We start from the raw sequence: 14865 nt of genomic DNA, 5'->3' as shown, positions 1-14865 counted from the left end.
CCATTGGGCGGGATTGGATTTATTCCCCCCCCCCCCGTCTGACGTATAACGAGGCTGAAACAGCAGCGGGCGGCTAAATTGTTGAGGTACAGGGAGGGATCGAAACTTAACTTAGAAGTCTGAATTACGAGGCTTAGGCAATATGGAATTGGAATTGTGATACAGTGAATTATAAGTGAAATAATCAGTCTGTAAACAATTGTTGGAAAAATTCCTTGTGTCATGCACAAAGTAGATGTCCTAACCGACTTACCAAAACTATAGTTTGTTAACAAGACATTTGTGGAGTGGTTGAAAAACGAGTTTTAATGACTCCAACCTAAGTGTATGTAAACTTCTGACTTCAACTGTATGTGGTGGCCATTTTGAGTTTACGTCAAGACCACTCAATGTTCTGAGACAGAAAAGGTGAGAAGTGTATACTATCACGTTGGCCTGTTTTCGGGAAGATTGACTCAGTAACCTTTTGGGATGATCACCTAATTTGGGAGTTAATAAAATATATTCTGGCTGGTTTTCAGGTTGAGCTCTCTCCATGTCATTATTTCATATGCCAGCCCCTTGGGTCGCGGAGCTGTTGAACATGCATAATTCCCTTGAAAATACTAACTTGCTGACCTAGAGGCCATCCAACCTGAGCAAAACAATCCATTCCAGTACAGTTAGTTCAAAAGCCTTTGTGCCTTTGATTAATGCTTGGAGGAGGTCCAGCCAATATGCATTGATGGTTAATTTATTTATTTGGATCTCCATTAGCTTTTGCAGCCTATTCATCCTGGTTACTACATGATTCCATTTGTGTTAAATCATCGTTTTGATGTCTTCACTATTATTCTACAATGTAGAAAATAGTAAAAATAAAGAAAAACCCTTGAATGAGTAGGTGTGTCCAAACTTTTGACTGGTACTGTATATCGCAACACTTCAAGCATAAGCATTTCTGTCTTTTCTGTAGATGTTATATCCTTGTATTGCTACTATCTAAGAAAGAATTATCTAAGAAAGTTTCTCGATGAAACTCACTTAGATAATGGTAATTGATGAATCTATTAATATACTAATACAATTATGCGTGTGGATTGATTTCTGTTAAACACAGACAGAGTGTTAATTTAGGAACAGACACAGAGCATCGTTATAGGAGAGGAGTGATCTATGCAATCTAAAAAAAACTACAGTACTCCACATTTTCAAATTGAAACGAAAAAATACAGAAGAATTCTATACACATGCATGCACACAGGTACAGTATGCGTCTCAGGTCGCACAGAAGCCTCCCAGTTGAATGGAAACCTGAAACCAGTTTGATTGGAGATTGTCAACACACACAAGACTACATGTCAAAGGTGAAGCCGACATGCTGAATAACAACAGCGCATGGGGCTTGTGTGCTCCCGGGTGGAGAGGGGGGAAAGCATGAAGGGGTCCCTGAATAAGGCCTGTTCATAAATAATGCAGAAGTGTACAGTTATCTGGGGCCGGGAATGTGATGGTGGCCCTCTCAAGAACAGTCTTTCAAAAAAGATATATATGCTTCTGTAGGGTCAGTGTGCTGTCATGTGGCCTGCTGTCTTTTAGTTTTGTGTTGACATGATTGGTGTTGCTGCATGAAAACAACCTCTACCTTTCTCACCCAGCTGTCTCAACTCCCCACCACTAAAACTGCCCCGGCAAGGCAGGGTCGTGTTCTTTACAATAGACTTGTCCAATAAGAAATGCTGATTTTTGTTTTCCATCGCATAGCCTGAGACTGTGTTCATTAGGGTATCTCCCAATCCGATCCCATGTGACAGAATGGAAGATTCCGGGGTTCTTATTCTAATTTCCTTTCCTGCTCCATTCGTCTCTCTGGAGGTCCCTGCGTTCCGCCTTTCCTGGTTCAATGTGTTGACTCAAGCGACGCTGGTCTGGCAGATTAAAGCCGATGAATAATTGAGGCTACTTAAGAAGCTTATTAACTCCCATGGCGGTGGTGGAGCTGGGCTAGAGGCTACGAAGCGAGCGGCAGGAAACTGAGCCTGGTGCCTCCTGTGAGACGGGGCCATTTTGTTTCTACACAAACAACTTTGAGGTGAATCCTCAATGATTCCTCTGCTGTTTGGGACTATGGTAATAAGCTTAGTGGGAGAGATGGAAGTGCTGATTGTTGATGTAAGACAGACTAAAGGGACATTCACGCAAACATGTTATATGTACTAATATGTACTATGAAAGTAATCGTGGAGCTATAAATACTAGTCTAGATTCAATCAGTTCTGCCTTAACCCGCGATAACCGACAACCGCATATCAGTTTCATCATTTTTATTTAGGCGATGTCGGAGGTGTGTCAGAGTTGTAACCGCATTTGAGCTTCCGACGTTATACCTATCACGGACATTTCCATTGGATGTGCCGAGTCGCATTAGTAATAATCCCATGCAGCCCTGTTACATTAGGCCGGTATAAATCCTTATTATTTTGTTTATTGATTTTGAACGCGAGTGTCATTATTTTTTATATAGCCTTTCTCATTCTGAACTTCTAAAGCGAGTGGGATGGGTGTGGCTTCGTGACAATGACCACACGAGCAGCCGCTCACTGATTTGACAGCTCTAACGCAGTTACCCCTCCGGCTTAAACGCTGGATCTGATTGAATCTGGGCCGTAATTCCTGTTACATCCAGGTTAATACAGAAGTAGGGAATCAAAACGTGAGACACTGGATGAGGGCCAGTCAGTCAGTCGTAAAGTCAAAGAGACTCCCTCTTGGCTACGTCATTCTACTATTAAACAGACTGTGTGGCTACAGAGACTTAACTCCTGTTAATTCCAGGTCTAAGCAGGTCAGTCAATCATTCAGTCATGAAGAAAAATAGTAAAACTACTCACTCTTGGCCTTCTCGTTCTTGCGAGAAGGCCGCCAGCGGATGCAGGACTTGTGTTGGTCCAGGTAGAAGTAGCGCACCAGTCCCTTGGAGCCGCCGCGGAGCTTCACCATCTGGGTCCCTGTCTGCATGGAGCTCATGCACTTCTCCACTGGAGAGAGAAACACAGAGAGCGTGAAGTTAGTGTGAGAGTAAGAGTGTAAGAGTGAGAGAGTGTGTGTATTTAAGTGATTATGTCTGGGATAACGAGGGAGGCTGTGTGTATTGCATTGGAGTGCGAGTAGGTTTGGTTGTCAAGCACCAATTCATTCATTCATTTCAGTCTGGAGCTCAAGGCAGATAAACATTTTTTTTACCATTTACTCACACAAGGTCGCGCTCACACATACTGCATTGGATATGGCTTTCACAGCAGCCTGTGTTTTACTTGGAGGGAGAGGGAGGGAGGAAGAGGGGGAGAGAGATGGGGAGAGTGAGAGGAGAGGGGGTAGAGAGTGAGAGGGGGAGAGAGTGAGAAGGGGATAATGGGAGAGAGGGGGAGACGGCTGGAGAGAGAGAGAGAGAGAAAGAGGGGGGAGAGGGTTGAGGGAGAGCGAAATGGGGGAGAGGGGGAGAGGGAGACATGGAGAGAGGGAGGGGGCAAGAGAGAGGGGTAGGGAGAGGGAGAGTGACAGCGAGAGGGGGAGGCAGAGAGAGGGAGGGAAGGGGAGATGAAGGGGGAGAGGGCAGAGCCAAGCAATTTCTTTTTAAATAATCCCCTGAACCAGACACCTATTTTACACCGTGTTAGGGCGGAAGAAAAAAAATGGTTAGCTACCCGAATCCATTTGGTTTGTGCAGAAGACATTGTTAAACACTGGTGCTGAGACGAGACCACTTCTCGCACAGCACCAAACATACCCCAAGAGGAAAATGGGTCAAACAGAGCGGCACCAAAATATCGCTCCCACATTTATGGCATGATTTCGGTCATTCAGGTCATTATTTTGGTTTCAGTTTGACAGCTCTTCCCCAGATAGCTCAGGTAATGGCATCCCTATATAGCTTGTGCAGTGCCACTGTTTAGCCCGACACAACCCTGGGCTAAGTCTCCAATGGCAGATTCTCAACTGTCAGGTGTCAATAACATCCTATGAATGAATCATGTTTGACTAATATATAATTAATATATACTACCATTATGATTATTATCATAAACATCTCCATGAACATTATGTGTGGTGTATAAGTAGTACCACCCTTAGCGGCGTTGCCAACAACCTGATGCATTCAGGAATACAGCCATCTTTAACCTAGGTTCCTGTGGGAACTCCGCTCAGGCATTTCTTTTACGCCTGCTATGTTAGGCTAAAGTAGTACAGACATCCCAGTGATAGATAGATTGCCATTGATTTGGCTTCCCTGGGCTTTCATTGGTCAATAGTGAGAATGGGCCCAGAGGCCCTGGTTAATTCCATGCAGTCCCGAACCCCAAACTGCCTGTGTCAATTTACTCCAGGGCAGTGGTTCCCAAACTTTTTATAGTCCCGTACCCCTTCAAACATTCAACCTCCAGCTGCGTACCCTCTCCAGCACCAGGGTCAGCGCACTCTCAAATGTTGTTTTTTGCCATCATTGTAAGCCTGCCACACACACACTATACGATACATTTATTAAACATAAGAATGAGTGTGAGTTTGTCACAACCCGGCTTGAGGGAAGTGACAAAGAGCTCTTATAGGACCAGGGCACAAATAATAATATTATAATAATCAATCATTTTGCTCTTTATTTAACCATCTTACATATAAAACCTTTTTTGTTCATCGAAAATTGTGAATAACTCACCACAGGTTGATGAGAAAGGTGTGCTTGAAAGGATGAACATAGAGTCTCAGTCTTAAATCATTTTCCACATACAGTCTGTGACTGTATGTGGAAAGGCAGGAGCTTTGCCAAGGCAGGAGCTTGTGATTAAATTACATTTTCACAGAACCGCTTGTTGCAATTRCGAAAAGGCTGGAGGCAGGGCATGAAAGGGATAACTAATCCAGTGGTTTGTGTCATCCGTTTCGGGAAAGTACKTGCGTAATTGCGCACCAAACTCACTCAGGTGCTTCACTATATCACATTTGACATTGTCCGTAAGCTTGAGTTCATTTGCACACAAAAAAACATACACTAATGGAAAGACCTGCGTGTTCCAACTTCTTAATCATAGCCTCAATTCTGTCCCGCACATTGAATCTAGTTGCGGAGAGTCCCTGTAATCCTAGATTCAGATCATTCAGGTGAGAAAAAACATCATCCAGATAGGCCAGTCGTGTGAGAAACTCGTCATCATGCAAGCGGTCAGACAAGTGAAAATTATGGTCAGTAAAGAAAACTTTAAGCTCGTCTTGCAATTCAAAAAAATGTGTCAATACTTTGCCCCTTGATAACCAGCGCACTTCTGTATGTTGTAAAAGCATTACATGGTCGCTGCCCATATCATTGCATAGTGCGGAAAATACACAAGTGTTCAGGGGCCTTGCTTTAACAAAGTTAACCATTTTCACTGTAGTGTCCAAKACYTCTTTCAAYCTGTCAGGCATTCCCTTGGCAGCAAGAGCCTCTCGGTGGATGCTGCAGTGTACCCAAGTGGCATCGGGGGCAACTGCTTGCACGCGTGTTACCACTCCACTATATCTCCCTGTCATGCGCCATCAGTACAGATACCAACATGAGCAGCAGCTACTTTTGGCTACATACGGATCGTTAGTGGAATTCCCGCAAGAGAGTAATGGTTAATGTGATTGGATGTTAATTATTTGACTAGGCTACCTGTATTTGACATTGTGTTGTTATTCCGCTGAACACTAGATGGTTAAGTTTTTGGGGGGGCAGTGAAACAAAGCTACTCAGGTGAGAAAAAAACCTCACCCAAATGTATAGCCCCGTTGGAAAATATAAATGGAGTGTTTGAAAATGTGAAGGAAAAAAATAGAAAAAAAGATGATATACTGTATATATATTTTTTAAATGTGAATCACATTTTTATTTGCCGTACCCTCGACGGCATTCCCCCGGTTTGGGAATACCTGCTCCAGGGGATAATGCAGAATGTCAGTCCAATCCGGACCACTACTTACTTAAATTGCAATTCTACCAGCTACTGCTACGACGATGCTAATAATATAGGCTACAGTATGTGGCACTATGTTAGCCTCACACGCCAGCAATAGGCTGAACGAGAGAATAGACTACTATTCTGACTAGACTACTAGTCATATGCCCAATTATTTCTCTTCTGTCGTAGGCGAAGGCAATTGGGATCAATAGATTGGACTGTAAAGTAGGCTTGGGCGAAATACCGTTTATACAGTATACCGGGGTATTTCGAAATACCGACGGTATGATTTTCAACTGTTAAAAAAACAAACAAACATATTTGTCATTTTTGGGTTGGGGGAACCCCCGCCTCAAAGAGGCTGTGTGCCATGCCAATAAGTATAAGTTAAGTATAACTATAAGAAATCAAAGATGTGTCAAATAAATGATATCCAGCTATGCATTTGGTTAGCTAACTTGCTAGCTAAGTGGCAAGATGTCAAGATCAAGCTTCTTGGTTACAGCAGAGACATTCAATCTCCTCCTAGATGAAGATCTCTGTTGCATGAATTTATATATTTTTTGAAATAGCGCTCCTTGTGTGCACTTCTGGTAATACCGTACACCCCGGTATGGTACACAAYCGGTATGACGGTATGAAAATCTGGATACCACCCAACCCTACTGTAAAGTGTTTTGAGATATCATATGACAACATTGAGAAGTATTTCTATCAGGCACAAAAATCGAAATCACGATAAATGTACTTAATTATCACGATAACGATAAATTGAACAATGTGTTTATACTATGACATTACTGTGCACCAGTTACTGTTTTATATTACCCTTAATAACCTGCTATAACCCCAGCCAGTTGGACAATTCATCTTAGTGTAATACTCCCCCTTTTTAACTGCTAATAAATCAAGAAATGTACATAGCACACTCATGGTTCTTATATCATTTGAAAGAGCATAAATGCAAGATTAAATATATGCCTTCACAACTTTCCTAGGTCCATCCTACACACAAAATAATGTACAATTTAAACMTAAAAATAACAGAAATATACAAGTGAATGTTTCCTCCAAAGACAACCAAATTCATTTTAAACTCTATTAAACACTATTCTTTGTCTTTAGCCACTAGATCAATAAAGTGTCATGCATAGCCCGCCCAAATGTTTTCATGACTGGATGAATTATTCAGATTTTACAGCAATTTAGGTGGATGATAGTGTGCATGTCGCAATTCTGGGTGTTGTTGGCTAGCTTTCTTTTTAGTAGCGAAGCTAGCTAACATTGAAATTCAAGACAACATGTGTATATGATAACAGGGATGTTTTAAACTGTTAAATAGCTTGAATCAGTGTGATTTCAATGATGTAAAGATGATATGGCTACGATTGAAATAAATTGTGGAAGTTCATTTTACGTTCAGTTTCATTTTTTATTAGAGCCTTGAATGTGTACAGTGTAACTGGCTACACATGGAGTCTGACTGTAGTGCCAACAACAAGCTACTGTACATGCGTGAAACCTGTCTAGGCAATACAGTATGTCTTTTTCTGTCATAAAATCTACATTCAAAAGTTTGTTTTATTTCAGTAAGAATGCCAAATGTCATGGTATATCATTGTGTGTAGCGTAATGTGTGCATGCTTTTCCACTCCGACAAAACAACAGGGGGAGTGACAGATATCAAAACTCAAATACACATGACTATCCTCGATGAAAGGTGGGTATTGAGGAGGGACGGACACTCTTCCATTCGCCTAATAACGACTTGACACTTTCCTCGATCACTCTACCACTTATCGGTTTCCAGGTCACGGAGGAGGACAGAGAGAGGACAGAAAATGAGAATCTCCATAGGTGTTCTGACGCATGCTGGTGTGTCTGTATTGTCCCAGTCTGTCTGCTGCCAGTAAAAAACCCAGTCTCTCCCTCTAGGGATCAATAATGTTTATTCATTTCATTCCCTTGAAAATAGGTGTTGAGAGAGTCGCTATGCATGGAATACACATTGTGAATATTGTTCACCAGAGACAACAGAGCTGATGCATACTGTAACTGTACTCTAGCTCATTGCAAATAGGCCTGGACATACTGTAACTGACTCCTAGCTCATTCCAAATAGGCCTGACATACTGTAACTGTACTCTAGCACATTCCAATAGGCCTGGACATACTGTAACTGTACTTCAGCACATTCCAAATAGGCCTGGACATACTGTAACTGTACTCTAGCACATTCCAAATAGGCCTGGACATACTGTAACTGTACTCTAGCACATTCCAAATAGGCCTGGACATACTGTAACTGTACTCTAGCACATTCCAAATAGGCCTGGACATACTGTAACTGTACTCTAGCACATTCCAAATAGGCCTGGACATACTGTAACTGTACTCTAGCACATTCCAAATAGGCCTGGACATACTGTAACTGTACTCTAGCACATTCCAAATAGGCCTGGACATACTGTAACTGTACTCTAGCACATTCCAAATAGGCCTGGACATACTGTAACTGTACTCTAGCACATCCAAAAAGGCCTGGACATACTGTAACTGTACTCTAGCACATTCCAAATAGGCCTGACAACTGTAACTGTACTCTAGCCATTCCAAATAGGCCTGGACATACTGTAACTGTACTCTAGCCATTCCAAATAGGCCTGACATACTGTAACTGTACTCTAGCATTCCAAATAGCCTGGACATACTGTAACTGTACTCTAGCGCATTCCAAATAGGCCTGGACATACTGTAACTGTACTCTAGCCACATTCCAAATAGGCCTGGACATACTGTAACTGTACTCTAGCACATTCCAAATAGGCCTGGACATACTGTAACTGTACTCTAGCACATTCAAATAGGCCTGGACATACTGTAACTGTACTCTAGCACATTCCAAATAGGCCTGGACATACTGTAACTGTACTCTAGCACATTCCAAATAGGCCTGGACATACTGTAACTGTACTTCTAGCTCATTCCAAATAGGCCTGGACATACTGTAACTGTACTCTAGCACATTCCAAATAGGCCTGGACATACTGTAACTGTACTCTAGCACATTCCAAATAGGCCTGGACATACTGTAACTGTACTCTAGCTCATTCCAAATAGGCCTGGACATACTGTAACTGTAACTCTAGCACATTCCAAATAGGCCTGGACATACTGTAACAATGCTCAGCCCAACAACAACATCAGTAAAACCCGCCGGGCTTTGCAAACAGTCCAGCTCATTTGTGTTCATTTTATCCTCAGGCTGTTTAAGCAATGCAAATAGACCACCCATCACCCACTCATTGACTTGAATGGGAATACCTATTCAAGTAATTATATTTCTATGGCTTTGGGCATAGATGTTGAAGTCTTACATTATTGTGGCATAGAGACACAGTACTTTATTTATATATTTATTTTTACATCGACAGCCTTTATAAAGATGAGCAAAAATAACTGTATCAAATAAATAATTCAAATACTGAGCTATATTGTATGCAAAAAAAGGGAAATTATATTATTTTATACAATTGCTCAGAGAAATACATTTTGTTTAACAAGTAATACTTTTTTCCCCTCAAAAAATGTACTCTTGGACAAAATGGTGCAATCTAGAACCTAAAGGGTTCTTCGTCTGTGCCCATAGGAGAACCCTTTGAAGAATCCTTTTTGGTTCCAGGTAGAACCCTTTTGGGTTCGATGTAGTACCCTTTCCACAGAACCAAAAAGGGTTCTCCTATGGGGACAGCCGAATAACCATTTTGAAACCCTTTTTTCTAAGAAACACATATCAAAATCTACAAAGAAATGGTTAATTGACCACAAAATCAACATATCACAATGGCCATCTCAGTATCCGGACTTGAACCCCATTGAAAACCTTTGGTTTGAATTGAAGAGGCTGGTCCATAAGTGCATATGAAGGATATCAAGGATCTGGAAGTATTCTGTATGGAGGAATGGTTTAAGATCCCACCCAATCTCATGAATCATTTAAGAAAAAGGCTCAGTGTCCTTATCCTCGCAGGGGGAGGGTGCTGGAGTATTGAAAACGGGGGATCATTTTGACACCTATTTTTTTGAATTACTTGTTAAACAAAATCGATTTCTATGAGCAATTGTATTAGTATAAAATAATATATTCCCCCAAAATGTTTTGGCATACAATGTAGCTGAGTATTTGTGTATTATATATTTTGTATTCCCCCGTCCCTGAACTGTGCCAACAACTAAACTGTCCGCCTGCCTCTTCAGCTCCGAATCTGTGAAGACCCATCCCAGATGTAATAAGGTAGGTGGTCCCCGGTGAAGACCAACATCTGCTACAGAACCATCACAACCCCCTAAAAGCGCAACACTGTATCACTGACTGCATCTATCCCTTATACCCTGCCTTCATCTTAGCTCTTCATAGTCCATGATACGGACAGACAGCTCCTCCAGGAATCTACTCAACTGTGAGTGAGTGTGTGTGTGTTGGGTGGGWGTAGACTAATTGATTTCACTACAGCGACAAGAGGCAAAATCGAATCAAATCTAGTCTAACGAAACTCTGTTTAAAGTGGGCCAAGTGCTGATTGCAGCCAAAAAGAGAGGAGGGGAAAAGGAGAGGAAAGAAAGGGGAGACAAAGGAAGGTAGATGGGAGAGATGATTGCTTCAAAGAGTTATGATATGAAAGGATGGATATCTGCAGTCTAAACTGGGGGAGATGGAATGTGAACTAATYGGTTGTTGGGTCATCTACAGTCTACTGTGAAGTGTACAGAACACCACATCATTCTACAGGGTTGGGGTCACTTCAGTTAAATTCCTGTTTGTTAGCTTGGACATGGAGTTTCTCCATAGGAATGCAACTCAATTGTATTCAACACGTTTCACTGGAATTTAGATGACCCCAACCCTGCTATTCTGGAATGGGAAAATAAATACTGCATATTTTCCAAACGTATTTTGTCAATACGTTGGAAACTTCAAGGCTACTCACAGCCCGTGGAAGCCCGATCAATCAAAGGACAATCAATTAGGCACCAGTCTAGTGCATGTTGGACTTTCCCCTCTCTCTGAGATATGCTGCCYCTCTCGGAAGTTGCAGCTGTTTGAATTGCTGCTAATGGAGCAATTAGGGACCAAGTCGTCAAACTGGGGTAGATACACATTGTAAAGAAGACTCAACTTCAAGGAATCTGTAGGAAACTCTTCATAATATAAACCACACTGCACAGAAGAACTGGTGTGTGTTCTAGGAAGAAATTAGATATGGAAAATAAAAAGTGCTCCAGCTGTGTGTGTAGTGCAGTGTTTCTCGATCAATTCCCCTTGGGATCACACAAGCGGGTTTTTGTTTTAGCCCAGCAGCACCAACAAACCTGATGCCACTGATCAAGGGCTCAATGATTCAGGTGGGTAGAGAAAAAATGTGCACCCCCTTAAAAAAATGGTCCCTCAGGAAAGGACTGAGAATTGTATAATGAGCAAATGGTTTGGCATGACGTGAGACATTCATTTTTTGTGATAACAAGCAGACACAGCATGGCAAAGAAATACTGCAGGGGTACTGTAGCAAAGACTTAAACTAACAGCCGGAGGGAAATCTCAATGTTTGCCCAGAGACTGGCCACTTCAAACTAACTCTTTATTATTGGGTCCAGAGCCGTTGCCATGGAAACATGCTCAGGGTTACACAGTATGGGGAGATGTAAAAACATATAGACAATAAGACAGTCCAGCAGGATAAAATTGTCATAAAAAATACAGTATTATATGTCATTACTGTGCTTGACTAGCCTACTGTATACAGATGCCAGTCATGGGAGATATGACCAACAACAAAATTACATTTGGGAGCTACTGAAAATAAATACATCAATTATAATGGTATTATCCTCAGCATGTCAACAAAGTCACCCTAAATTAACACTCATTTTACTTTTCCTGTAATTGATTGTAATTACGAGAGAACGTCAGAATCACTTGTGTGTAACAACGTGTCGGCTAATAAGGGAAACAATTACATCTCTGAATGGGAGAAATCACTTCGCCCCAAAAGGTCTGATTGAAACACACTAAAGTGGCTTGCTTGTTTGTTTGAGTACAAGCTACTGGAATTCAACAAACGCAATTAATGATAAGAATCAGACCGAAAAAAAATGCTTGCTTGAAAATGAATCAAAAGTAATTACACTGACCGTCAACAACAATACAACAATCACCCAGACAAAATTCCCAACTTAGTCCATCTCCTAACTTTGTGTTGACTCTCAACATGATTTGAGTAAAACACATTACTCCATGAGCTTGATTCATAACTACACTCTTCAGACGTCTACCCATCGTGTGAGGGCTTTACGACTATTTACATGGTTAAAATAGAAGCCAGACGACAGGTGATGGACACGCAATCTGCCAGGAGGCAGCTGAGGATGAGGTAAGTTGGTGTCAACCTTAATGCTGTTAAATAAGCAGCGGCAGAAGTGCCGGGTGTAACCGCAGTGATGGCATGACCTGGTCATCCGGCGCTTCAGTGGGAGTGCAGTCTGGGTAGAAGAAGTGGGCCAGGAGAGCCAAAGGGGCGGAGTCACGTTGTCCTTCGCACACTCGGTCAGAGCACTAGGCTAAGCTTTAGGGGATTGTCTGGAGTCCATATGTCACACACCCACACACACAAGCGTGCGCACACATACAGCAAATACACATAGACACCTATAGACCGATGTTTCTGTAGTGAAGGTGTCTGTGTCACTGATGTAAAAAGCAGCAGAACAATGAGGTAATGAGGTAATAGTGAGGTCATAGGACAAGTTGTTCCACCACAGTCCCACTGACACACTCCAGTCATCTGGTAGAACAGTACCTAGTACCACGTCTCACCAGAGCTACATAACAAATGTACTGTTCCTACAACACATCCACAATCCAGACACACACGCACACACACACACACACACACACACATACAGATATGCATGACCAAGTTCCCATTCCGTTTCAACAACAAATGTACTCCAGAACACTAGTTATTGTAGTGGTCAATCTTTAACCTAATCCAAATGCCATCCATCCATCCATCCATCCTTACCCATGTCTCCCAGCCTCCACATGGAGGACACAATTCTGCTGCCAATACAGAAGAACTCTTCCACCAGGCAGGATAGGGAGGCCTGCTGCTGGCTCTTACACACAACACGCTCCCCCTCTTTCTTCTTCTCTTTCACCGTCTCGCCGCTGTGGATGGGGGCCTGGTCCGTGGTAGGGCATGGCTCCTGGGCAGCCTCCGCGTACCGCATCAGCGCAGAGGACACGGGAAAGGACATGGGGAAAAGGCCACTTGTCATCACTGAGGCGCTCATGTCTGAAGGATTGTGGGTGCACGCCGACGGTTTCCCCGTTTGCTTCTCTCAATTGCGAAACGGCGATTGAATGCCCCGGCTACGTTTGCTCAGGTAGAGTTAGGTCTGTTTTCCCTCTGGCTGGCAAAGCCAATGCAAATGCGACATGGACATCTTAACGTATGACTGAGGTCAAAAGGGGGATTTTTGGGGGGGGTTTCGATTTGGAAGGCTGCTTCTTCTGCCTTTGTTAGAGCTGATTAGTGTACAGCTTCCTTGGTAGATTGCTGAGAGTTAGTCATCACAATATCTGCTGCTGGCTCCTTTCCAAAGCATTCTTTCAGAGCCTTTTCAGTAGGCAGTTCTCTCGGTGGGAGAGCGAGAAGAAAATCCTCCTCTCCAAATGCTGTCAACAGTTAGTCAATAATCTGGCGCTGCTCACCACAGCAAACAACCTTCCCTTCTCTCAGCTCGCCTTCTCTTCAACATCCCTCCATCTCAGTTGACAACAAGGTGCGCCTGTATGATATGTCCTTTCTCTTCGTTCTTCAGCTAGAATTCAAAAGGCTGCCTCTCAGTGTCAGTCGGGAGAGTAAATCCTTCGGAATCTCTAATCCAGGTCGGGGGGATTTACTTAACGTGTGGCGAGAAAGAGAGAGAGAGAATGGGAGAGAGACACAGAGAGAGAGAAACGCACTGAGAATGAGCCAGGCACCCTAATAGAGATGTAACAAGTCTTGTTTTTCCTTCTCACCAATTAAAAAGTCGTTTTTTCATGCCTGAAAGTGTCTCCTGTGGGGCTACCAGAGGGTATCAAAATGACGACACACACAAGTCCGTGCACACAGACTCGCTTTCCCCAGGCCGAGGGGAAAGTTTTTTTGAGAGACCTCAATCTCCAGTTACGTTCCATGGAGGGGAAAAATGATCTCCCTCTCTATTGACCACCTGTATAATCTGGGTCTGGTTTGAACACATACAAACACTCAATTTTGGCTAATTGAATGGCCTGCTGATATAGGTGCACGAAGATATGATTAGCTACTAGTGTGTCTTTGGCAGAGGTGCATATAAAACGACTTAAGCGCTGCAAAATCAAGTGGGAGGGTGAAAGAGGGGGTGCAAAGCCTTAAATCTGACAAAGCAAACACTGCAATAATGTCACACCTTCCACTGTAAAAATAGAGACAGAGTTGGAATCCTCTTCCATTGTTATATAAGAAATCCCACAGTCCTTATTAGTTAGAATTAAGAAACAGAAGACAAGTTGAATATTGAAGTGTTGTTTTGTAATCAAAATTCCTCGARGGTCACTTTGTAATCAAAATGCCTCGATGGTCACTCTGATAGAGCTCCAGAGTTCCTCTGTGGAGATGTGAGAACTTTCCAGATGGACAACCATCTATGCAGCACTCCACCAATCAGGCCTTTATGGAGTGGCCAGACGGAAGCCACTCCTCAGTAAAAGGCACATGACAGCTGTTTGGAGCTTGCCAAAAGGCACCTAAAGACTCTCAGACCATGAGAAACAAGATTATGTGGTCTGTTGAAACCAAGATTGAACTCTTTGGCCTGAATGCCA

At 42.7% G+C, this 14865-nt stretch overlaps 1 protein-coding gene across 1 annotated transcript in view; it reads right to left on the bottom strand.

The window, feature by feature from the left end:
- Positions 1-13631, bottom strand: part of plch2a (phospholipase C, eta 2a) — a 76142-nt gene extending 62511 nt beyond the window's left edge. Inside the window, exons 1-2 of the mRNA XM_070448107.1 lie at positions 13034-13631; positions 2871-3017 (exon numbers count right to left, since the gene is read on the bottom strand). Of these exons, the coding sequence (XP_070304208.1) occupies positions 2871-3017; positions 13034-13304 (418 nt within the window). The 5' untranslated portion in view covers positions 13305-13631. The remainder of the gene's footprint in view (positions 1-2870; positions 3018-13033) is intronic.
- Between the last annotated feature and the right edge of the window lie 1234 nt (positions 13632-14865).

This window comes from Salvelinus sp. IW2-2015, linkage group LG17, assembly GCF_002910315.2.
Source record: "Salvelinus sp. IW2-2015 linkage group LG17, ASM291031v2, whole genome shotgun sequence".
Taxonomy (NCBI): domain Eukaryota; kingdom Metazoa; phylum Chordata; class Actinopteri; order Salmoniformes; family Salmonidae; genus Salvelinus; species Salvelinus sp. IW2-2015.
Note: the sequence above shows the minus strand (reverse complement) of the source record. Positions and strands in the feature narration are given on the sequence as shown.